At 40.5% G+C, this 23,848-nt stretch overlaps 1 protein-coding gene across 1 annotated transcript in view; it reads right to left on the bottom strand.

Annotated features, from left to right (window-relative positions):
- RAF1 (Raf-1 proto-oncogene, serine/threonine kinase) overlaps positions 1 to 23,848 on the bottom strand; it is a 72,519-nt gene that overhangs the window by 16,895 nt on the left and 31,776 nt on the right. Inside the window, exons 2-5 of the mRNA XM_065933947.1 lie at positions 13,642 to 13,874; positions 3,661 to 3,773; positions 1,668 to 1,770; positions 1,214 to 1,371 (exon numbers count right to left, since the gene is read on the bottom strand). Of these exons, the coding sequence (XP_065790019.1) occupies positions 1,214 to 1,371; positions 1,668 to 1,770; positions 3,661 to 3,773; positions 13,642 to 13,848 (581 nt within the window). The 5' untranslated portion in view covers positions 13,849 to 13,874. The remainder of the gene's footprint in view (positions 1 to 1,213; positions 1,372 to 1,667; positions 1,771 to 3,660; positions 3,774 to 13,641; positions 13,875 to 23,848) is intronic.

Here is a 23,848-nt window from a genome sequence, read left to right as displayed (position 1 = left end):
GAATGTGAACAACCTTGACCTGCCAGTGAACACAGAGTCTCTAGTGTGCATTTCTAGGAAATACTGGCCTAATGTCCAGTTACATCAAAATAATGTTTTTTAAAAAATCTATACATAGTAGGCACTTTGCAACCTAAATCATATAGCTTTTCTAGAAACATTCTGTCTCGGAAATGCACAAATGGTAAGACTGAAGCATGAAGGACAGATAACCTTCAGCACCAAAAGTCATACACAGAGAAAAAGTGAATTCACATCAACTGGGCATCTTCCCGCCATGAGATGAGCACTCAGTGCCTGGAAAGTTCACGCGTTATCACAGATAAGGCTCACAAGAATGCTGCAGCCAGGGGAATGCCTCTTTTACAGACGAGTGAGCCGAGGCTCAGAAGTAATGACAGTTAGTTAATGACAACAGTGAGATTCTGACCAGTGTCTGCTGGACTCCAAAGTCTGTGCTACTTACAAAGTTCTCTCTGCAGAAGAGAGAAGTTCTCTCTGCAAAAGCTACGTGTGACTACCACGAAAGCAAAACAGATACTCCCGTGGTGGCTTAATGATAACACGCCCTTAATTTTTCTAGTGCCCTCAAAAAGAGGTAAAGTGCAACTCCGACGTTTCCTATCCCTGTTCACAGGTTTTAAGAGGTGCTCTGGAATACTTCTTTACACCTTACTAAAAAAAAATAGTTTGTCTATATAGAATATATATATATATATATTCAAATATATATATTTGAGTAACTGGCTTGTTGTCAGAGGGAGATATGTGTTTATGGTTTACTGTAAAATATTTGAAGACTAATGTTTTCCCTAGTTTGAGGTGAAGAAAACAGCACCAACCATACTCACTACCCCTTCTCTTTAGGTCTCCTCAGCGTTATTTAACACAATACAGAGCAGCGTCTCCTAGCAACCTAGTAAGAATCCTGGGGCTGCTCACGTCACCGTGCTCCGGGTCTCACAGAGTCACAGCGTATCAATCTCTATTGAATAGTCCCTCAGCTCGTTTTAGAAAGTTGTATACAAGCCACGCTAAAACTTACTGATTTCAAAACTGTCATATTTCTAAAGTAGATCATTTCCAGATCATGATAATTCACTTAGCAAGTCTAAAACCCAGACCTGTCAGTCAAATATACAATTTGCATCCTCCAAGGAGGTTTATACCTCCCTGTCCCCTTATATTCTTTGAAAAAAGAACAATGCCTTACAAGAGCTGTCTGATATTACTCCAGTCCACACACATAGTGGGTACTTTGGTGCTACAATGCTCGTGAAACTTGTAGCCACAAGTCTGACATCTAAATCCATTTAGCAAGAACTTCTGACAGATGTCACAGAAGGCAAGCTTCAGGAAGGTTTTCCGAGCCTGGAACAAGAACACAGGTGTGTAAATTATGCTGAATAAAAGACCAAATAATTTCCTCCTTGGCCCTCATGAGGTTTCATTACAATGGAGAATCCTACTTCCAACATTTGTAACAAAATTCATACACAGAAACTGAAGTACATCTGTGATCTGGTGAAACCTAAACTGCTTTACTGTAAACAATGGCATAGCTTTAAACAATCCAACAACAGACACGCTTATTATCTCTGAGAGCTTCCTGCAGTGCCCGCCAAAGCACCCACAGCCCACAAAGAGAGGAGAGGCCCGCCACTTACAAAGTTGTGTGTCGTGAGGGGAACATGATCCAGGAAATCCACTTGAAGTTCCTCTCCGATCAATGAGGCAGCATCAGTATTCCAATCCAACCGTGCTTTTTTACTAAAGAGGATTTTAAAAAGCATAACACAAAAGGGAAATATTTAAACAAGGTAAAAGAAGTGAATACCAATAAATAATAAATATCATTTAGCTCATGTTACATAGACATAAAACTTAAAGCCCCATACAACACTAGCATTTAATTCACACAACAAACCCACAAAGCAGGCATCCTTACCTCCATCTTAAGAACAAGAGAACTGGGGCTCTAAGAAGGTAACTTGGCTCAAGGCTACACAGAGTTTAAGGGCCTATTTGGAATCTAGGTCAGTCAGACTACAAATGGGTACTCTTAGAATAAAGTTTTCTTTAAACAATACAATAAAACAATCTCATAATAAAGGAAATTTGCAATAAACTGGGTATCTTTAAACATTAGAATCCTATAAAAATCCTATAAAACAGGTTAAAAATATTGCGAGAATAGCAAAATTTAATCTTCACTAGCCTACTTCATTCTTGAAAATAAATAAGTGGAAAGGAATCACAAATGAAATGCACTTTTTCTATTAATAATGGTCTCAACTCTGTAGAACTGTTTATAGTCTATAAACTGAGGAAAGACTTAAGTGTCTTAATATTTACTCTGAAACTATTCTTCTGTGCCTACACGAGACACAAAAGCAGGTACATATAAGTAAAAATGAATGCCCAACTCCTCTCCTGTGTCCTATGCAGTCCACCCGGCCCATCTTCTGAAGGAAGAAGACCCTCGGACAGGGAGAGAACACTGCATACACAACACCATTCAAACTTCTGCCCTTTACCTACAAGAAGCCTTCAGAGCCATTTCTCTAATTACCTAACAGGACAATCCATTCCTTAATTCCCTGAACAGGGTACAGGAAACCCAACATGACTCTAAGTCCCGTTTCACCCTAGTGAAGAAGGTGAGGGTGAGTGCTGGTTTCTGATCAGCCCTCAGGTGCCCTCCACCCAAGGGAGAACTGAGGATGGCTCCAAACAAACGCACCTGGACGAGCGGGGCTCAAGTCCCCCACCACCACCCCGTCTCAGCTCCCCAGTCTCTAAGGAGCTCTATGCACGAGCTTGGGGACCAACCCGCAATTGTACCCAGACAGAGCTGGCATCTGCTTCAAAGATTTGCACTTCAGCAAAAAGCCTCCAAAGCTGAAAGGAGCATCATCAACAGATGACTTTATGCTCACCCTTCTGAGCAGACTCATTCCCTAGGCTCCTCTCTCAAACTAGGGAGTTCCTTGAAAAATAAAACATGCAAGCGAAAAAAGAAGGCAAAGTTAAGGTATCATCCCAGAATTCTGGGGGGACAGTAACAGGTAACGGATGTTCACAGACAGCTCTGATGCTTCAGGGTATTTATTATTATTACTCCTAGACTGTGAAGTGATGTCTCTATCTTTCCATCATCATTAGAAATAGGATGTCCTATGGATCGTCCCTGAAGCAAATTCTCCTGCATCTTTCAGCCCTGTGTCTGTCAAACTGCTGGGATTCAGTAAAACGAATAAAAATGAGTGAACTGTAAAAGTTTATCTCTTACAGACAACATTCTTTAACTATAAATAATAAGGCAAACACTTTCTAAGTACCCATTCTGTAAACTACCTTAGAGCAAACACAAAAGCCTTGCTCTCAAGAAACATACCATCTGACATTACTGCTTCCTTCTGTGGAAACGGTATCCAGCACCTAATATGTATTTTATTTTCCAATGTGATATTTAAGCAAAATTTTCAAGTTCTTGGTATCTTACTTTTCTAAGCTGTCTCTTTATAAACAAGATATTCAAATATTCACTATTGAATAGGTAGCAAGTACTTTTTTTTGCTTGATGGAAACAGTTATTATCTGAAGCTAGGAGATCCTTACTAGTATGAAGGAAGACCTGGCTGACTTTCAAGTTCTTACCCCTTGTGTTCGTGGAGAAGTCTGAACACTGCACAGCACTCTGGTTGCAGACCCCTCACCTTGAGAGCCTTCATAAGGCAGTCATGCAAGCTCATTCCATTCCGCACATTGACCTACAAACGAAGGACCACCATTAGAACAAACACAGGCTGTGCAGGCACACTCCTTGGAAAGTGAGCACAGAATAAAGGCATCGGTCTGTAAAGGTATATGCAGAAAATGTATGACAGCATTGCTCGGGCAGCCGACCCTTGAACAACATGGCTCCAAACTGCACAGGTCCATTTACACGTGGACTTTTTTCAGTAATAAATAATACAGTACTACATGAGTCGTGGTTGTTTGATCCAAAGGCTACGGAACAGGAAATACAGAGCAACAGATCCAGGGGCTGACTATAAATTATATCTGAATTCTCAACTGCACACAGGGAGGGCACCCACAACCCTCAAGTTGTTCAAGAGTCATCTATGATGGCAAATACATACACAGAGAAGACAACCAGAATGCCTAGCAACAGGCGAGTGCTGGAATAAAGCATTGAGCATCAGCGTGTGTCACACTGTGCTGTTACTACATTACTTCTGACGACCTGTCAGAAGGGGGTCATCTTAATTGGGGGAAAATATTTTTCAGAATAAAACAAAGAGTAATATTAGATGCAAGAGATTAGATCTGATAAGAGTGCCTGAAGAACTATGGACAGAAGTTCGTAACATTGTACATGAGGCAGTGACCAAAACCATCCCAAAGAAAAAGAAATGCAAAAAGGCTAAGTGGCTATCTGAGGAAGCTTCACAAATAGCTGAGAAAAGAAGAGATGCAGAAGAGAAAGGGGAAGATATACCCAACTGGATGCAGAGTTTCAGAGAACAGCAGAGAGAGATAAAAAGGCCTTAAGTGAACAGTGCAAAGAAACAGAGGAAAACAGCAGAATGGAAAAAACTAGAAACCTCTTCAAGAAAACTGGAGATATCAAGGGAACATTTCACAAAAGGATTGGCAAGATAAAGGACAGATGAGTAAGGACCTGACAGAAGCAGATGAGATCAAGAAGAAGTGACAAGAATACACAGAACTATTAAAAAAAAAAAAAAAGGGTCTTAACGACCCAGATAATCGTGATGGTCTGGTCACTCGCCTAAAGCCAGATATCCTGGAATGTAAAGTGAAGGGAGCCTTAGACAGCATTACTACAAACAAGGCTATTGGAGGTGATGGAATTCAGCTGAGCTATTAGAATCTTAAAAGGGGGACATCCCTGGTGGTCCAGTGGTCAGGACTCTCCACCTCAGGATTCTTCACTTCCACCACAAGGACCACAGGTTGGATCCCTGGTCAAGGAACCAGGAACTAAGATCCACACGCCACACGGTGTGGCCAAAAAACAAACAAAATCCAAAACACAGTGCTGTGAAAGCGCTGCGCTCAGTATGTCAGCGAATTTGGGAAACTCAGCAGTGGTCACAGGACTGTGAAAGGACAGTCTTCATCTGGAAAAGGTCAGTTTTCATTCCAATACTAAAGAAGGGCAATGTTAAAGAATGTTCAAACTACCATACAACTATACTCATTTCACATGCTAGCAAAGTTATGTCCAAAATCCTTCAAGTTAGGCTTCAACAATACATGAATCAAGAACTTTCAGATGTACAAGCTGAGTTCAGAGACGGCAGAGGAACCAGAGATCAAACTGACAATATTTTCTGGATTACAGAGAAAGCACAGGAATTCCAGGAAAACACCTACTTCTGCTTCACTGGCTATTTGAAAGCCTTTGGGTGGATCACAACGAACTACGGAAAATTCTTTAAGAGACGGGAATACCAGACCACTTTACCTGTTTCCTGCAAAAACTATATGCAGGTCAAGAAGTAACAGTTAGAACAGGACATGGAACAATAGACTGGTTCCAAATTGGGAAAGGAGTACATCAAGCCTGTATATTGTCACCCTGGTTAAGTTACATGCAGAGTACATCATGTGAAACGCTGGGCTGCATGAATCACAAGCTGGAATCAAGAGTGCTGGGAGAAATATCAATAACCTCAGATATGTAGATGATACCACACTAATGGCAGAAAGTGAAGAGGAACTAGAGTCTCTTGATGAGGCTGAAAGAGAGTGAAAAAGCTGGCTTGACACTCAACATTCAAAAAACAAAGATCATGGCATCCAGTCTCATCACTTCATTGCTAATACAAGGGGGGAAAGTGGAAACAGTGGCAGATTTTATTTTCTTGGGCTCCAAAATCACTGCAGACAGTGACTGCAGCCATGAAATTAAAAGATGCTTGCTCCTTTGGAAGGAAAGCTATGACAAATCTAGACAGTGCATTAAAAAGCTGAAACATCACTTTACCAATAAAGGTCCGAATAGTCAAAGCTATGGTTTTTCCTGGAGTCATGTATGTAGGTATGAGAGTTGGACCATAAAGAAGGCTGGGCGCTGAAGAATTGACGCTTTTGAATTGTGGTGCTGGAGAAGACTCTTGAGGGTACCTTGGCTGCAAGGAGATCGAACCAATCAATTCTAAAGGAAATCAGCTCCCAGTACTCAGTGGAAAGACTGAAGCTCCAGTACTCTGGCCATCTGCTGCATAGTCAACTCACTGGAAAAGACCCTGATGCTGGGAAAGATTGAAGACAAAAGGAGAAGGGAGTGACCGAGGATGAAATGTTTAGATAACATCTCCAACTCAACGGACATTTGAACGAGCTCCGGGATGTAATGAAGCACAGGGGAGCCTGGTGTACTGCAGCCCATGGAGTTGCACAGAGTCACAGATGACTTAGCAACTGAACAATGACAAGAAGATGATTTAAAGGGCGGGGAACCTATATATGTTTATACATGTCATATGCATGTGAAAAAGTAGCTCTTACCCCGAAGACAAAGTGGTTTCTTCTTGTTTAGTCACTAAGATGGCTCTGACCCTTTTTGACTCTATGGATTGTAGCCCACCAGGCTACATGGGATTTCCAAGGCAAGAATACTGGAGTGGGTAGCCATTTCCTTCTCCAGAGGATCTTCCCGTCCCAGAAATCAAACCCCATCTCCTGCATTGGCAAACAGATTCTTTAACACTGAGCCACCAGGGAAGCCCCAAGAGACAGTAGTTGGGAGAGAGAAAATGATCAACCTTCCCTTGCTACCTGTATGCAGGTCAGGGAGCAACAGTCAGAACTGGACATGAACAGCAGACTGGTTCCAAATAGGAAAAGCAGTACGTCAAGGCTGTATATAGTCACCCTGCTTATTTAACTTATATGCAGAGTACATTACGAGAAACGCTGGGCTGGAGGAAGCACAAGCTGGAATGAAGACTGCTGGGAGAAATACCAATAACCTCAGAGATGCAGATGATACCACCCTTATGGCAGAAAGTGAAGAAGAACTAAAGAGCCTCTTGATGAAACTGAAAGAAGAGAGTGAAAAAGCTGGCTTAAAGCTCAACATTCAGAAAGCTAAGATTATGGCATCTGGTCCCATCACCTCATGGGAAATAGATGGCTAAACAGTGGAAACAGTGGCTGACTTTATTTTTCTGGGCTCCAAAATCACTGCTGATGGTGACTGCAGCCATGAAATTAAAAGACGCTTACTCTTTGGAAGGTAAGTTATGACCAACCTAGACAGCATATTAAAAAGCAGAGACATTACTTTGTCAACAAAGGTCCATCTAGTCAAAGCTATGGTTTTTCCAGTGGTCATGTATGGATGGGAGAGTTGGACTATAAAGAAAGCTGAGTGCCGAAGAACTGATGCTTTTGAACTGTGGTAATGGAGAAGACTCCTGAGAGTTCCTTGGACTGCAAGGAGATCCAACCAGCCCATCCTAAAGGCGATCAGTCCTGGGTGTTCATAAGAAGGACTGATGTTGAAGCTGAAACTCCAATACTTTCCTGATGCAAAGAGCTGACTAATTTGAAAAGACCCTGATGCTGGGAAAGATTGAGGGCAGGAGGAGAAGGGGACGACAGAGGTTGAGATGGCTGGATGGCATCACCGACTCAATAGGCATGAGTCTGGGTAAAGTCCGGGAGTTGGTGATGGACAGGGAGGCCTGGCGTGCTGCGGTTCAGGGGGTCGCACGACTGAGCAGTTGAACTGAACTGACTGAAGGTGTCTGACTCGATGAAATATTCATGCAAACATAAATATCCACCAGAAATAAAAATCAACCAATCCAATCTATAACATGAGTTCTTTGGATCAAAAATTTGTATTTCAACTTATTTTCAACAAAATGGTTCATCTTCCTAACCAAAAAACCATCTCACATACACTGCACAGTAGAGGGGGGCAAGCAGGAAGTAGAAGAAATAAAGTCTCTGTCCTGCTGGCAGGGCAAACAGCACTGCTGGTTTAAATAAGTGTACACACCCATCCAGGTAGTCTCAGCAGTATAGACACCTTCATACCCCCACGTACCCAGTCCTCAGGAGCTCAGTAGGCACTTCAGAGCCTAAGAGAAAGTGTGAGCCCCCAGCATGCTAATACCAGCAGCTATATAAACATTTCAACTAAGATTTTAACCATTTCAGTAAGAGCCCTACACAGTGCTTTTAAAGCCAATAAGCTTTATCAAAAGTAAGGTAACTGGACTCAGAATGGGCAGCAGGGTGAGCAGAATGAGATTTGCAGTGCTTGCAAGCTGCCCAGAGTGGAGTCCTTCTGCTGCAAATGTGACGGCTGACAGTAGCCAATCCAGCCCCTTTCCAGAGAGAGGTAAGTGATTTTTTATTTTAAAAGTTTAGAGTATTTTCAACTGTTCATCTTCAATGTTTCACAACAGTTTATTGTTAAGGTTTCTTGAAGCAGTGATACCCTTAAAAATATCCCACCAACTTCCAGCTTTTCAGAAACAAACAACTCAGTAAAGGGAGAGACTGATCTGAACTGTGAGGACATCAAGAATGAGGACAGTGAAAAGTAATAAACGCTCACGCAGTAAGAGAGCCAGGACCTGTGTCGAATACTGTGCAGGAGTACTTTGAGAACTGAAAAGTGGTATCTGTGATATTTCATCTTCAATAGAAGCCAGAGCTCCAAGAGCGAGACAGTTCTTTAAATATCCTCTAATCCACCGGGGTTCCCAAACATGGCTGGTAATAAGAGTCATCCGAGGAGCCTGGGAAAATGTATTTTCCCAGCCTGTCCCCTCTAACACACTCATCTGATTCAGTTCATCCTGAATGAAGCTCAGGAATCTGTAGCTTACGTTGCTTCTGAGGTGATTCCAATGGTAATTAAAGAGCCTGATCTCTGATCCAATCACTCATCTAATAAAAAACATCAGCAGTAAGTCAGAGACACATGTTTACAAAACAAATGACAAGAAAAACTCAAAAACTAAGCAACTACTAATGATTCTAAAAGTTACTTATCAGATATACACCCTCTCTGTCACTCTTCTCTCTGGACTCCCCATGGACACATGCTGTGATCAGTTACAGCCTGACTAATCTCTGGAGCCCACTACCAAGTGATTATGACAGTCACCCTGGGCTCCAGCAGTGAAGCAAGCTGGGGATGACTAGAAACAGCTGACTGACCGAGCCAGCCAGCACATGACGCCTTCCTCCCTCAAGGTACCCCTGGAGCTGGGTGCCCTGGTACCAGCCACGTTTGGGAACCCTGCTGGATTAGAGGATATGTAAAGAACTGTCTCGCTCTTGGAGCTCTGGCTTCTAATGAAGATTAAGTATCACAGATTCCACTTTTCAGTTTTCAAAGTACTCCTGCCCAGTATTTGACACAGGTCCTGGCTCTCTCAGTGTGTGATGTTTCTATCAGAGGCACACCGTCCAGCTCTGGTCAAAGAAACAAGAGAAACTAACTCTCTCTGCTGGAACCTTCTCAAAAGCGGCTGCAAATCAGTGCCCCCAGCCACCAGCTGGGTTGAGGGCTGTCAAGGATACACTGATGCGGAGAACACTCAGGAACTAGCATGCTGCCGCTAAGTCGCTTCAGTCGTGTACGACTCTGTGTGGCCCCACAGACAGCAGCCCACCAGTCTCCTCTGTCCCTGGGATTCTCCAGGCAAGAGTACTGGAGTGGGTTGTCATTTCCTCCTCCAGAAATTATCATAACTACCATTTTACTTGTGAAACTAGTCACTGTAGCTAGCATAAGCCTCATTAAATAAAGGTCAGGAACAGAGGTTCAAAATATTATGTAACTTGTCATGATACAGCTTATAAAAGGCAATACAGGGATTTAAATTTGGGCCTCATTGTCTTAAAGGCCTATACACTTAACTATTGTGCCAAACTAAGGTCTCCCATCTGTAGGCAAACGGGTAGACAGGGGTGGAGAAGACAGGGGCAGGAATGCCCAGAAGCAGCACCAGAGGGTCTTCAGCTCCGACACATTCACCCTTCCCACTTTCTTAAGGTCAGAAAATTAATGAGAAAACTCACTTTGCAAACAAAAGATTACTGCTGAAATTAGGAGATTATTATTATTATTTATTTTGCCAGTCATTAAAGTTTCATTTCCAGGAAAAGGAACAAAAATAAATTTACTCAAACTTTAAATGCCCTTGAGTTTTGCCTTCAGTGTAAAAATGTACCTTAATGTACAACACTGTAACTGGGAGGCTCTTTAGGTTTCACAAAAGTTAAAGGAAGTTTTAGTAAAGAGGAGAGAGTGGAACTGTTAGAAAGAAAACTCTGGACTGCACTTTCCAACCTGGGAACTTTTCCTCACCTAGGTACACAGAATCAACACAGGTGCCGAGTTTACACAAAGAATGGAGGGTGGGAAAGGATGATGCCTGGACGTTTTGAACGAAGGTTCTCTCGGACCGTATGGGTGTGTGACAGTCACCCACCAAGCCCAATTAGCACAGCTTCATTTTCGGTTTCAACCAGGTGTTCCGCGCCCCCTCCCAGAATAGGAGCAAGCTTTTTGAGCAGTGATTTCTTAGAAAAGTTGAGATCTTGTGTCAGAAGCTACACAGGAATAACTGGCTAGCCCAGGGCCTTGGAAAAAAGCTTGGTTTCTAGGCTACCTCCAGCTTTGCCCCCGAACCTAGGAAATGTACTAAAATAATTTTTTTCCAGGTAATTTTATTTTCTTCTATATACTTGACTGTAATATCAAAACAATTTAAATGAACAGTTTGCTTTAATACACTGAACAAAGTTTGTAACTAGCCAGAAATGTCTACGCAAATTTTTTAAAGAACCCTTTTAAATGTATCCCCATTAAGAATGTACTATATTCACCTGACACCAGTCAGAATGGCCATTATTAAAAAAAATCTAATACAAATAATAAATGCCACAGAGGGTGTGGAGAAAAGGGAACCCTCCTACACTGCTGGGGGGAACGTAAAAGGATACAGCCACTGAGAAGGAGAGAATGGAAGTTCGTTAAAAAACTAAAAACAGAACTACCATTATGATTCAGCAATCCCACTCCTGGACATATCTGGAGAAAATAATTCTGAAGATACAGACCCCCTAATATTTGCTGCAGCACTACTTACAATAACCAGGGCGTGGAAGGAACCTACATGTCCACCAACAGAGGAATGGATACAGATGTGGTACATATATACACAATGGAATATTACTCAGCCATAAAAAAGAATGAAACCCTACCATCTGCAGCGACATGGATGGACCCAGAAATTGCCATACTGAGTGAGACAGAAAGACAAACAAACATCATGGTATCACTTCCACATGGAATCTAAAAGCAGGATGCAAACGAGCTTATCTACAAAACAGAAAGTCAGATATAAAAAACAAATCTATGGTTACCGGAGGGGAGGGAGGAGGAGGGATAAATTGGGAGACTGGCACCTTTGTGAAATTGTGCTGTAAGCCCTCTGGGCACATTCGTTTTATGCAGTCATCTGCAGTTTGCCAAGATGGTGTCCCATTTTGAGGCCTGCTTTAATTTTGTTGACATGTTAATCTTGAATTCCAGAAGAGAGAGCTGCTGTTTAATGGCCAGAAGTCAGTTGTTGAGGCCAGACTATGTAGGTCCTAAATGCTTTTCAGAATACATGGAAACGATGTAACTGATCTTTTACTACACTTGGTCACGCTTGAGTATCTCTAATCTAGACCTCTGCTCTGTTCAGTTAAAATGGGGATGAAAATACAGTTCTGTTTTCTCCTTATAGAAGTATATGTGGTATGCATTTATTGTAAAAGTACAGAGGGAACAGAGTAATGTTGTAATCTTGTCACCTGGACTTAAACTCACTGGTATGATTTCCTTTGTTAGAATTGGATTTATACTGTTAAGTCATTTATTCATTCATTCATTGAGTCCCTGTCATGGGCAAGAAAGAAGACAAGGTTTTGGGATGGAAGTGGGGATGAAAGGAATAGAGCTGATGTCCTGAGTTGGCTGAAGCAGCAGAAGAGGATACTAGGTATTAGGGGAAAAGTTGTTGTTTGAGAAGATTTTAGAAATTACAAAAGTGTTTTTGTCTCTGGGACTGATCTGGAGAGAAATAATTACACTGGAGAGACCCAGTAACAAGGAAAGCCAGAGGTAGGGAGTAGCTTAGAAAGAGAAAGGCTCCAGAGGCAAGGATGGAGGGTGGCTTAGAGCAGAGACGGGCATTCTTGGAGCAGAGGAAGTGGTTGTTTGAGTGGTATATCCTTCAACGTAACATGATGTCACTGGGAGAAGCATTCAGTACAGTTTGACTTAACACTGTTTCACTTAATATTACGTTGTTTTCCATGTTATTAAAGAGCCTTGAAAACGTGAAATAAATCCATAGCATTCCATTGTAAAAAAAAAAATAAAAACAAAAACCAGGAGACTGGGCCTGACATATACACACTGCTATAGACAAAACTGATAACTAGTGAGGACCTGCTGCTAGCACAGGGAGCTCTACCCCACACTCGACAACGGCCTATATGGGAAAAGAATATCAGAAAAACTGGATCTATGTGTATGTATAGATGATTCACTGTGTTATATAACTGAAACACAATATTGTAAATCAACTATATTTCAGTAAGTATTTTCTTTAAAATGTACTATTTGTTTAGGTGAATTGTCAGAAAAGACCTTCTAGGCAAGACTAAGTCGAAGGAAGGTCAAGAGCTAGAAGGAAAAAAGCAAGGGGGTGTGAAGAGAATATAAAGCAGTAACATCTGCAACTAGAAAGTCAATTATCAGAGACTCTAAGGAGAAGCCTCCTGCAGTGTTGGTGGGAACGACAATTTGTGCACACATGATGAAAAACAGTATGGAGGTTCCTTACAAAACAAAAACCAGAGTAACTGTGTGATCCAGCAATCCTACTCCTAAGCATGGATCCAAAAAAGACAAAAACTCTAATTCAAAAAGGCACACGCACTCCAGTGTTCACAGCACTATTTACAATACCCAAGACACGGAAATGACCCCAGTGCCCACCAATGTGTTAATTACTAAGCCATAAAGAAGAATGAACTGCTGTCATTTAAGATTATCATACTAAGTGGAGTCAGTCAGAAAGAGAAAAACAAATATTATGTAATTATCATTTAAATGTGTAATCTAAAAATAGATGAATCCACATACAAAATCAAAATAGACCACAGACTTAGAAACCAAGCTTATTATCAAAGGAGAGGGGAAAGGTGGGATAAGTTAAGAGTGGGGAATTAACAGAAACAAACTATGATACATTAAACAGATTAGAAACATGGATTTACTGTGTAACATGGAGGACTATTGGATATCTTGTAATAAACCAGAGTGGAAAGTTATCGGAAGCATATATACATGTTGGAATCACTTTGCTGCATACCTAAAACGAACACAACAGTGTAAGTCAACAATACCTCAATTTTTAAAAAAAAGGTGCAACTACAAAACACTAAAATAAAAATTAAAGATAAAGACTCTAAGTGACAGTGAAGATGTTTGCTATCTATAAGATGGGCAACATGATCTGTAATGTTTTTATAGGTGATGGACAACTACATTTTCGGAGAGGAATGTTCACGTACCACTGTTCTTTGTTTGTTTGGCAAAAACACACGGATAGTGTTGCTTGTCTTAGAAGGGTCCGTAAGTTTGCCATCATCTGATGCCCGACGCTGATAGCCAAACTGCTGAACTGCTGTAGGGGAGATGCAGCTGGTGCCGTCAAACACCGTGTCTTTGAGTCCGAAACCATTGCTGATCGTCTTCCAGGCCCCCTGTATGTGCTCCATTGATGCCGTTTACACAGCGCTTCAACCTAGTAAAAAAAATAATCATAATTCTTGAGTAAAATTAATTAGCTCAACAATACAATATACAGAGTAACTGTGAAAACAATAGTATGTGGGGTTTTTTGTAGGTGACATATTCTGCTTAAACACATTATTCAGAAAACTTCTATTATAATATATTTCCATAGAATATTTCACAGACAACTCAAAAATGAACACAATGCAGACTAGAAATCAAAAGACTCATCAACGGCTATACAACCAGGTAAAAGCCAACGTGGAACATGAGCCTAGGTCTCCTGACTTCTAGTCTAACGCATTTTCAATCCCACTTTTTCTTTTGTTATTGTATATTAAGCACAACTAGCTTTGAATATCAGTAACACATTAGTACTATGAGAAATACAAAAAAAAGTGTAAGCCATAATTTTCTGCCTTTGAAGAAAAAGAAATTAGTTTTTGTAAGATGTGTTAGACACTTTATATATAAATTATCTCATTTACTCTATAATAAGGACCCAGAAAGATTTTAAATACCTTCCTCCAACCATGCTTTAATTTTTAAACAAATGAGGCAGAGGAAAACAATGCTACTTGCCCAAGAATATCCAGGTTGATAGGCAAAACAACCAGATTCTACATCTGTTTATATTTAAAGTACATGAACTTTCCAACATACCATTCGTTGGAGTTCAGTTTTAGTACAGAAACAAAGCTTACAACAGATGCAAACAGAGATAGTAACCTAACAAAAAATAATCAAATGTTTTAATAGGACAACAAGAAAACCGCAGCTGAAGTCCACAGACAGTCACACCATGAGAGTAAGTCAGAGATACCCTGCAGTGAGGACGTGCAACGTCCTGGCGCCGACCGGGAGTCAGCAACCATGCGGAAGTGACGGGTGGTCCACAGCCACACCACCCTGAAGGCAATCGATCGTGGCAGAAGTGAGAGGTGCTTCCACCTTCACAGAACAGTGAGGTCGACAGGGAAGCCATCCTTCTCAAGCCTTCCTCCTTCAGAAAGTTGTTTTATCTTATAATCAGCAGTAGTTACCATTTACTAGATGCCTACTATCAAGCATGAGAATGAGTATACGCTGCATACACCCCATTCATATCATCCACCGTGATCCTTAGGGTGATACTCTAGGTGGAAATGACATCCGTTTCACTCTACCTGGCACAAACGGGATTCAGATCTGGGCAGCTCTATCTGATTCCAGAGTCCTTACCTTGTCATACGTAACACTGACACTTGAAATCATTTAGTCAGAGCGAAAATGGCCCAGAGTTAAAGATCATTTAATCCAAATGTCTTGCTCTGAACCAGAAGCTTCTGTCTGCACATCCACTATCCGGTAAGCTCTTTCTCACCTCACATGTCTGAATCCAGAGGGGACGATAGATACTAACTATTCTGAGCTGACAGCTGAGGAAGCTAGAGAAGTTTAGAGACAGGATCACTATCTGGCATCACTCTCACGAAGTCTTGGCACAACTTTTTGAAGGAGAATATGGTTAAAAAAAAAAACTATTAAAAATTTGAAATGTTCTTAAAGACTAACTTGGTAATTCAATATTGCTCTCGGAATTTATCCTACAGGAGTATAAGGCAAGGCCTTCTCTGATGCTCCTGTGGTTAAGATTCTGCACTGCCAATGCAGGGGGCATGGGTTCGATCCTTGGTTGGGGAACTAAGATCCCACATGTCGCATGGCACAGCCAAAAAAAAAGATAACATGTATAAGCATCTTCACTACAGTATTTTTCATTTCCTTGAAAAACTGTGGAAAAGACCAAATACTTAACAACAGAGAATTAAACAAATCATGTTAATTCCCATGTGACAAATAAAGTTGCTCTGTATGTGCAGAGATAGAAAAAGCTACCCAAGACAAAATGAAAAATGTAGTCTGAACCTCTTTCATACTAATCTAGAAAGGAGAAAAATCTAAAATCATTTTTTTAAAGGTGAGAAAATCTCGAGTAATAAACAATGTGCCAAAAACTATTTTAGCAGGATGGTTGGAAATTTTTACTTTATATACATCTACTTTTTGCTTTTTATATTTTACTACTACACTAGAAGCCTATTTTATTTGTGTAAAGGGGAAGGGCAGGACAAGATCCTACAGCCTTCAAGGGGCAGGACCATGACACATTGCCTCCCATTTCTTTCTGACACCACCCAAGCTCCAACACATTCCTAATTCTATTACCATGAGGTCACTTTTTAGGGGCATCTACAGCTTCTTTCCCTAGACCTTTTTTCCCCAACTAAAGAGGAAGACTTATCTGAGCATCTCAGTAGCCTGAAAAGGTGTGGCTCATATAATCGAAAGATACAGAGCAGCAGATTAATCTTAAAAACGCATCTCATCATTTCCCTCCCCTGTTTAAGACTCAGAATAAAAGCTAAACTGCCAAGTCAAGCTTCACATCTCAGTACTTTTGAACTTTCCGTTCCCTTCATCTGGAAAGCCAAAACCTCCAGAAACAACCAAGCTGTCCTTTTCAGATCATTAAGGTCTTTACTTAAAATATCATTTAGAGACACTTTCTCCACCCTAACCTTAAGACTCCACCGCCCTGCCCCCATCAAATAACCCAGTCTTACTTTCTTCATGCCACTTACCACTTATGCTCACCGTTTACAGATTTTGGTCAGTACCTCCCACCCTTTCTGCTCCATGCCAATCTTGCCAGTACCTCCTGCCAATCTTGTTCACTACTGTATTCTTAGTCCTTAATACAGTACCTGGATCACAAAAGTACTCAAATATTTATTAAATGAATTCAGTTAGGAATCAGAATAATGCTGCAAAGAATATATTTTAAAAGAAAAGACCTGTCAAGAACTAGTAAATGTGAATTAAATCTCCATCTGGTAGTACATCTTTTAAAAAATACACCTATTATTCAGCAAAAGACAAACCGCAATAAACTGCATTCTATATTATAATCTATTGGCTAAATAACCCACTTAAAAGACTTAACTGCAGCCTAAATTCAAGATCATAGTTATTTTATGACAAATTCTGTGTCCTACTGTAGGCACTTAGAAAATAACAGTGCTGGTACTTAGTAGGAACACATTACAATAACCATTAATAAAAACTGACAAAAGCAAATCCACTCTAATTCTCAACTTTTTGATTATTTATCATTCATAACTTTGAAGTTTCCATGTCTATATCAAGACCATTTACAGGCTAAGAAGCATGCTAAAGCAGCGCCTTTTTTATGCCACTCACAGAGAATGATGAATCCTAATTGTAGGGCATGCTGAGATAAGCAGACAAGCCCAGAGAAGCCAAGGGCCCTCCCAGCTGCCCCAGTACTGACCTCTGTATCACAGGAAGCTGTAAGCCAAAGTATCCCGTAATCAATTAATGATAAAGGATACACATCTAAAAACAAGAACAAAGAAGCTTCTAAAAAACCATATAGCAGCCAACATACTTCAATATTAAATGGAGACATTCAGAAACTCCATTGATACCACTCCCAAATGTGAAAGTATGCATAATGTAAATATAAATCTACTTTCTAATACTGTGATCTCTCCCTCTCAAATTGACCAACATTTGGTCAATATCTGTTGACCAAATGCTCTAAGTTAAAATATATATGTATACACACCCACACATATCCTCCTAAAGATATAATAAAATTAAACAGTCCAAAATAGAAATCTACTTCTGATAGTAAAAGGTCTTTCACAGTTCCCAAGAAAAGTTTCAAAACAAACACATTCTCTTATGAATAGAAAAATTCATTATATCAGAAAGTGAAGTCGCTCAGTTGAATCCGACTCTTTGCGACCCCAAGGACAGTAGCCTACCAGGCTCCTCCGTCCATGGAATTTTCCAGGCAAGAGTACTGGAGTGGGTTGCCATTTCCTTAACCAGGGGATCTTCCCAATCCAGGGATCAAACCCGCGTCACCTGCACTGCAGGCAGACTCTTTACCATCTGAGCCACCAATAATTTAAAACAAGACATATATACTTCCCTACAACACAAGAATATAATAAGAGGATTATCAATCCTAACATAAGAAGAACTCCTGAAAATTAATAAGAAAATGTTCAAACTTTAATTACAGAGTATCTCATATTTTCATATTTAAGTAGAAAAACTACTGGACATTATTGCTAAAACTGTAAATTATTCATCCATAAGATGGTTCCAGGGCTTCCCTGGTGGGTCAAATGGCAAAGAATCTGCTTGCAATGCAGAGAAAGTGTTAGTTGCTCAGCCGTTACAACCCCATGGACTTCAGGCAAGAAATACTGGAGTAAGTTGCTATTCCTCTCTCCAGGGGAACTTTCCCATCCAGGCATCGAACCCAAATCTCCTGCATTGCAGGCAGATTCTTTATCGTCTGAGCCACCAGGGAAGAGACCCGGGTTTAATACCTGGGTCGTCGAGAAGATCCCCTGGAGGAGGGCATGGTAAACTCACTTCAGTATTCCTGCCTAGGAAATCCCATGGACAGAGAAGCCTGGTGGGCTACAGTCCATGGGGTCACAGTCAGACACGATTGAGTGGCTAACACTTTCACACTTCTCAAGATGGGGCCAAAGAAATCATCTTTTAAAAAATACTTCCAAAAAAAAAAAAAAAAAACTTCCAAGACTACATGTGCTGTGTAGTATCAAAAGTAAATCAAACATTTTAAAAAAGAAGTTTAAAATGTTCATAAAGTATTTCTTGGTATTTATCCAACCTTTTCAATCCTTACATAAAAGTGTATTGTGTAAAAGAGGATTGTTCAGTAAGCCATTTGAAGATAACTTTGGAAACAAAAAGTTTATATGGAACCTAATTTTAAAAGCTCTTTTCTGTCCCATGATTAAAAAATAACTTTTTAGATAACTCTCTTCACAAATACAAAGTAGTAGCTTTACTATGACAAAAGACCCCTGATTGTAAACACGTTTGTGTTTATATATATACATATAGTGAGACAGCCTAAGAATTTGTATTCGACAAGCTAAACACAGACCTTTTACCAGAAAGGACACAGCATATTCACAATCTCACTTACTATGATAGCAAACTGCTATAAATTTAGGAAGCCTAAAATTTACTTAACATGAATTCTAGCCTATTCTAGAACATTCTAGAACAGGCTAGGCTCAACGGGTTTCAAGCTGCTTCCTTCTGCATTCATACCCCTTCTCCTCCAGTCATCCCATTACAGAGCACCACAGAAATCAAAAACCTAGATCCTACTCTACTCTGCTTCCTCCATGACTCTTCCATTAAAGATTTGCCAAAACGGGCTTACCCCCAAATTCAGTCTCTGAAAGACACCACAGGGGTGGACATTTTATGGGGAAAAAAAGGGGGGGGGGACAATTCATTAATTAATAGGTATCATAGCTTTCCTGAGTCACTTACTTTATATCTGTCAATCATTAGTTGATCAAAATTTCCCTCAATCTATTACTTCTAGCATAATTTCCGAGGCTGACAGCCTCCATAGGTTCACCAAAAAATTTGCCTTTCATTGACTTCATGCTTCATCTGTCACATTGGAATTTGAAGGTTTTGTAATCTAAACTCTTTTTATTTATTTTTTTTCAGTTCTACCACTTTATTGCTACCAACCCATCTCCCTCCACCCTCATGCACACATGCTCAGTCACGTAACCCCATGGACTGCAGTCCGCCAGGCTCCTCTGTCCATGGGCTTTTCCAAGCAAGAATACTGGAGTGTGGGTTGCCATTTCCTTCTCCATAAACTCTTTTTAAAGCTGAATCTTTCTATTTCAAAATGTTTGCTTTTACTATCATAGTTCACTTGTCATAATCATTCAATCTCATTTATTATCTGCATGAATATTCTTTTAGAAAGTTAGAGAATGACATCTATCCTATATCTAAGTTAAGAAGTGGTTTAGAAATTCTAATAGTACTGAATTTCATAGGCAGTGGTTTAGTTGCTAAATCATGTCCAACTCTTTTGACTCCATGGACTGCAGCCCTCTGTCCCAGGCTCCTCTGTCCATGGAATTCTCCAGGCAAGAATACTGGACTGGGTAGCCACTTCCTTCTCCAGGGGATTTTCCCGATCCAGGGACTGAACTCAGGTCTCCTGCATTTCAGGCAGTCTTTACCATCTGAGGCACCAGGGAGTTGGGGAGCAAACAAAAGAACCACACTAGAAAGCACACTGCCCTGAATTACGCAGCAAGGGGACTTAAGGAAGTGTCTAAGACCAAACCCCTGAATCATCTGCTCAGTTCTATCTTGAGATCCATTTCAGCTGCCTTCTCTGGGCCCTTCTGGTTGGTACAGTAGTGCCTCATCTTAGAAAGCTTCGCGTTCTGCAGTTTCAGTTACTCGTCTGAATTTATTAAATAGAAAAGTTCAGAATGAATAATTCCTAAGTTTTAAGAGCTTTTTGAGCTCTTAAAGCCTTTCAGAGCTTTTTGATTTCTAAGTAGTGTCATGAAAGCTCACACCAATTCACTCCCTCCTGCCGGGATGTGAACCACCCCTCTGTCCAGCACACCCACACTACATATTCTACCTGCTCTGTAGTCCTTTAGGAGTCTTCTGGGTTACCAGGTGGGCTGTCGCGGTATGGCAATGCATGTTATTTTACTTAACAATGGCCAAAAGTGCAAGAGCTGTGATGTTGGCAATTCGAATATTCTCTTACTGTGCCTAATTTATAAACTAAACTTTATCATACGTATGTATGTATAGGATAAAACAGTACAAGAGTTCCAAACTCGCGGTATGGCAATGCATGTTATTTTACTTAACAATGGCCAAAAGTGCAAGAGCTGTGATGTTGGCAATTCGAATATTCTCTTACTGTGCCTAATTTATAAACTAAACTTTATCATACGTATGTATGTATAGGATAAAACAGTACAAGAGTTCCAAACTATCTGTAGTTTCTGACACCCATGGTGGAGTGGGGGGCAGACACTTAAGAAAGTATCCTTCACCGGTAAGGGGGGATGATTATATAATTAAAATAGTGTCCAGTATGCTTCAAACAAGGACAGAATAAATACCTTCTTAATAGTCAGCTTCTTCAAGGAAGACTTCCAAAACTCAAGTCTCTTTCTCTCCTGACTGTAACTCAGCACTTTTTCACACTGTGGAGTGTGACCCATAAGTGTGCAGAATATCATTTTCATGAGTTATGACCAGCTTTCTCAAGTAAGGTAAAGCAGAGTGTATCCACATAGCAGAATTAAGTACTATTTTGAGAAATCTCTGACTCAGGTACACCACACATCATAAAATGTATTCCTTAATAGAGATCACTACTATGTCTGAAAACTACTGGTGTAATTATAAAGCTCAGAATCCCTACCAGAGCATACCCTGAGTTCTCAGGTGCATTTATCCACACAGAATATATCTTCTTGTACTTGAATGATCAATTTTTTTAAGGATCCATGCAGTCTTAGATTGTCTTAGTTTTACCAATGAACTTTCTCCATGTGTCTGCTAATTCCACCTTATGTTATATACTAAAATAATCATTTCTGCTAATTCACGTGATTCTTCCAGTTTTCATGTATTTCACTGCCAAGCAGACTCAAAGAAATTCAGTATACTAAGCTTTCATTCTTTTCTCAGGTTCCATTAGTTATTTTGTGAGCTTATTTATCGTTCTCATAAATGACAGAAAGCTCTCTGTTCGTTTCCAAGTCAAACTATTCAATATCAAAGTAATCCAAGTCTATGCCCCAACCACTAATGCTGAAGAAGCTGAAGCTGACCGGTTGGTTCTAAGAAGACCTACAAGACCTTCTAGAAGTAACACCAAATAAAGAGGTCCTTTTCATTATAGGGGACTGGAATGCAAAAGTAGGAAGTCAAGAGATACCTGGAGTAACAGCAAGTTTGGCCCTGGAGTACAAAATGAAGCAGGGGAAAAGCTAACAGAGTTTTGCAAAGAGAATACACTGATTATAGCAAACACCTTCTTCCAACAACACAAGAGATGACTCTACACATTGACATCATCAGATGGTCAATACCAAAAGCAGATTGATAATATTCTTTGAGATCTAAGATGGAGCAAAGTCAGCAAAAAGAAGACCAGGAGCTTGACTATGGCTCAGATCATGAACACGTCATTGCAAAATTCAGACTTAAAGAAAGTAGGGAAAATCCACTAGGTCATTCAGATATGACCTAAGTCAAAGCCCTTGTGAGCATACAGTGGAGGTGACAAACAGACTCAAGAGACTAGACCTGACAGAGGTGCTGAAGAGCTGTGGATGGAGGTTTGTAAAACTGTACAGGAGGCAGTGACCAAGACCATCCCCAAGAAAAAGAAATCCAAGAAGGCAAAGTGGTTGTCTGAGGAGGCCTTATAAAAAGCTGAGAAAAGATGAGAAGTGAAAGGCAAAGGAAAGATATACCCATCTGAACACAGAGTTCCAGAGAATAGCAAGGAGAGATAAGAAAGCCTTCTAAAGCGAACAAAGCAAAGAAACAGAGAAAAACAATAGAAAGGGAAAGACTAGAGATCTCGTCAGGAAAATTAGAGATACCAAGGGAACATTTCATGCAAAGATGAGCACAACAAAGGACAGAAATGGTATGGACCTAACAGAAGCAGAAAATATTAAGAAGAGGTGGCAAGAATACACAGAAAAACTGTACAAAAACGTTTTAATGACCTGGATAACCACAATGGTGTGATCGCTAGAGCCAGATATCCTGGAGTGCAAAGTCAAGTGGGCCTTAGGAATCATCACAACAAACCAACCTAGTGGAGGTGGTGGAATTCCAGTTGAGCTATTTCAAATCCTAAAAGATGATGCTGTGAAAGTGCTGCATTCAATACGCCAGCAAATCTGGAAAACTCAGCAGTGGCCACAGGACTGAAAAAGGTCAGTTTCATCCCAATCCCAAAGGGCAATACCAAAGAATATTCAAACTATAGCACAACTGCACTCATTTCACATACTAGCAAGGTAATGCTCAAAATCCTCCAAGCTAGGCTCCAACAGTACATGAACCAAAAACTTTCAGATGTACAAACTATATTTAGAAAAGGCAGAGGAACCAGAGATCAAATTGCCAACATCTGCTGGATCATAGAAAAAGCAAGGAAATGCCAGGAAAACATCTACTTTTGCTCCATTGACTTTGCTAAAGCCTCCGACTGTGTGGATCACAACAAACTGTGGAAAATTCTTCAAGAGATGGGAATACCAGACCACCTGACCTGTCTCTTGAGAAATCTGTATGCAGGTCAAGAAGGAACAGTTAGAACCAGACATGGAGCAACAGACTGGTTCCAAATTGGGAAGGAGAATGTCAAGGCTGTACACTGTCACCTTGCTTATTTAACTTATATGCAGAGTACATCATGGGAAACGCCAGGCTGGCTGAAGCACAAGCTGGAATCAACACTGCTGGGAGAAATATCAATAACCTCAGATATGCAGATGGTACCACCCTTATGGAAGACAGCAAAGAAGAACTAAAGAGCCCCTTGATGAAGGTGAAACAGGAGAGTGAAAAAGCTGGCTTAAAATTCAACATTCAAAAAAAACCAAGATCATGGCATCCAGTCCCATCACTTCATGGCAAATAGAAGGGAAAAAAATGGGAATGATGACAGTCTATTTTACTGGGCTCCAAAATCACTGAGGACGGTGACTGCAGCCATGAAATTAAAAGATGTTTGCTCCTTGGAAGAAAAGCTATGATCAACCTAGACAGCGTATTAGAAAGCAGAGACTTTATTTTGCCAACAAAGGCCCACAGAGTCAAAGCTATGGTTTTTCCGGTAGTCATGTAGGAATGTGAGAGTTGGACCATAAAGAAGACCAAGTACCACAGAATTGATGCTTTCGAACTATGGTGTTGGAGAAGACTCTTGAGAGTTCCTTGGACAGCAAGGAGATGAAATCAACCCTGAATATTCACTGGAAGGACTGATGCTGAAGCTGAAGCTTCAATACTTTGGTCACCTGATGCAAAGAGCTGACTCACTGGAAA

This window comes from Muntiacus reevesi, chromosome 4 (assembly GCF_963930625.1).
Source record: "Muntiacus reevesi chromosome 4, mMunRee1.1, whole genome shotgun sequence".
Lineage (NCBI taxonomy): Eukaryota > Metazoa > Chordata > Mammalia > Artiodactyla > Cervidae > Muntiacus > Muntiacus reevesi.
Note: the sequence above shows the minus strand (reverse complement) of the source record. Positions and strands in the feature narration are given on the sequence as shown.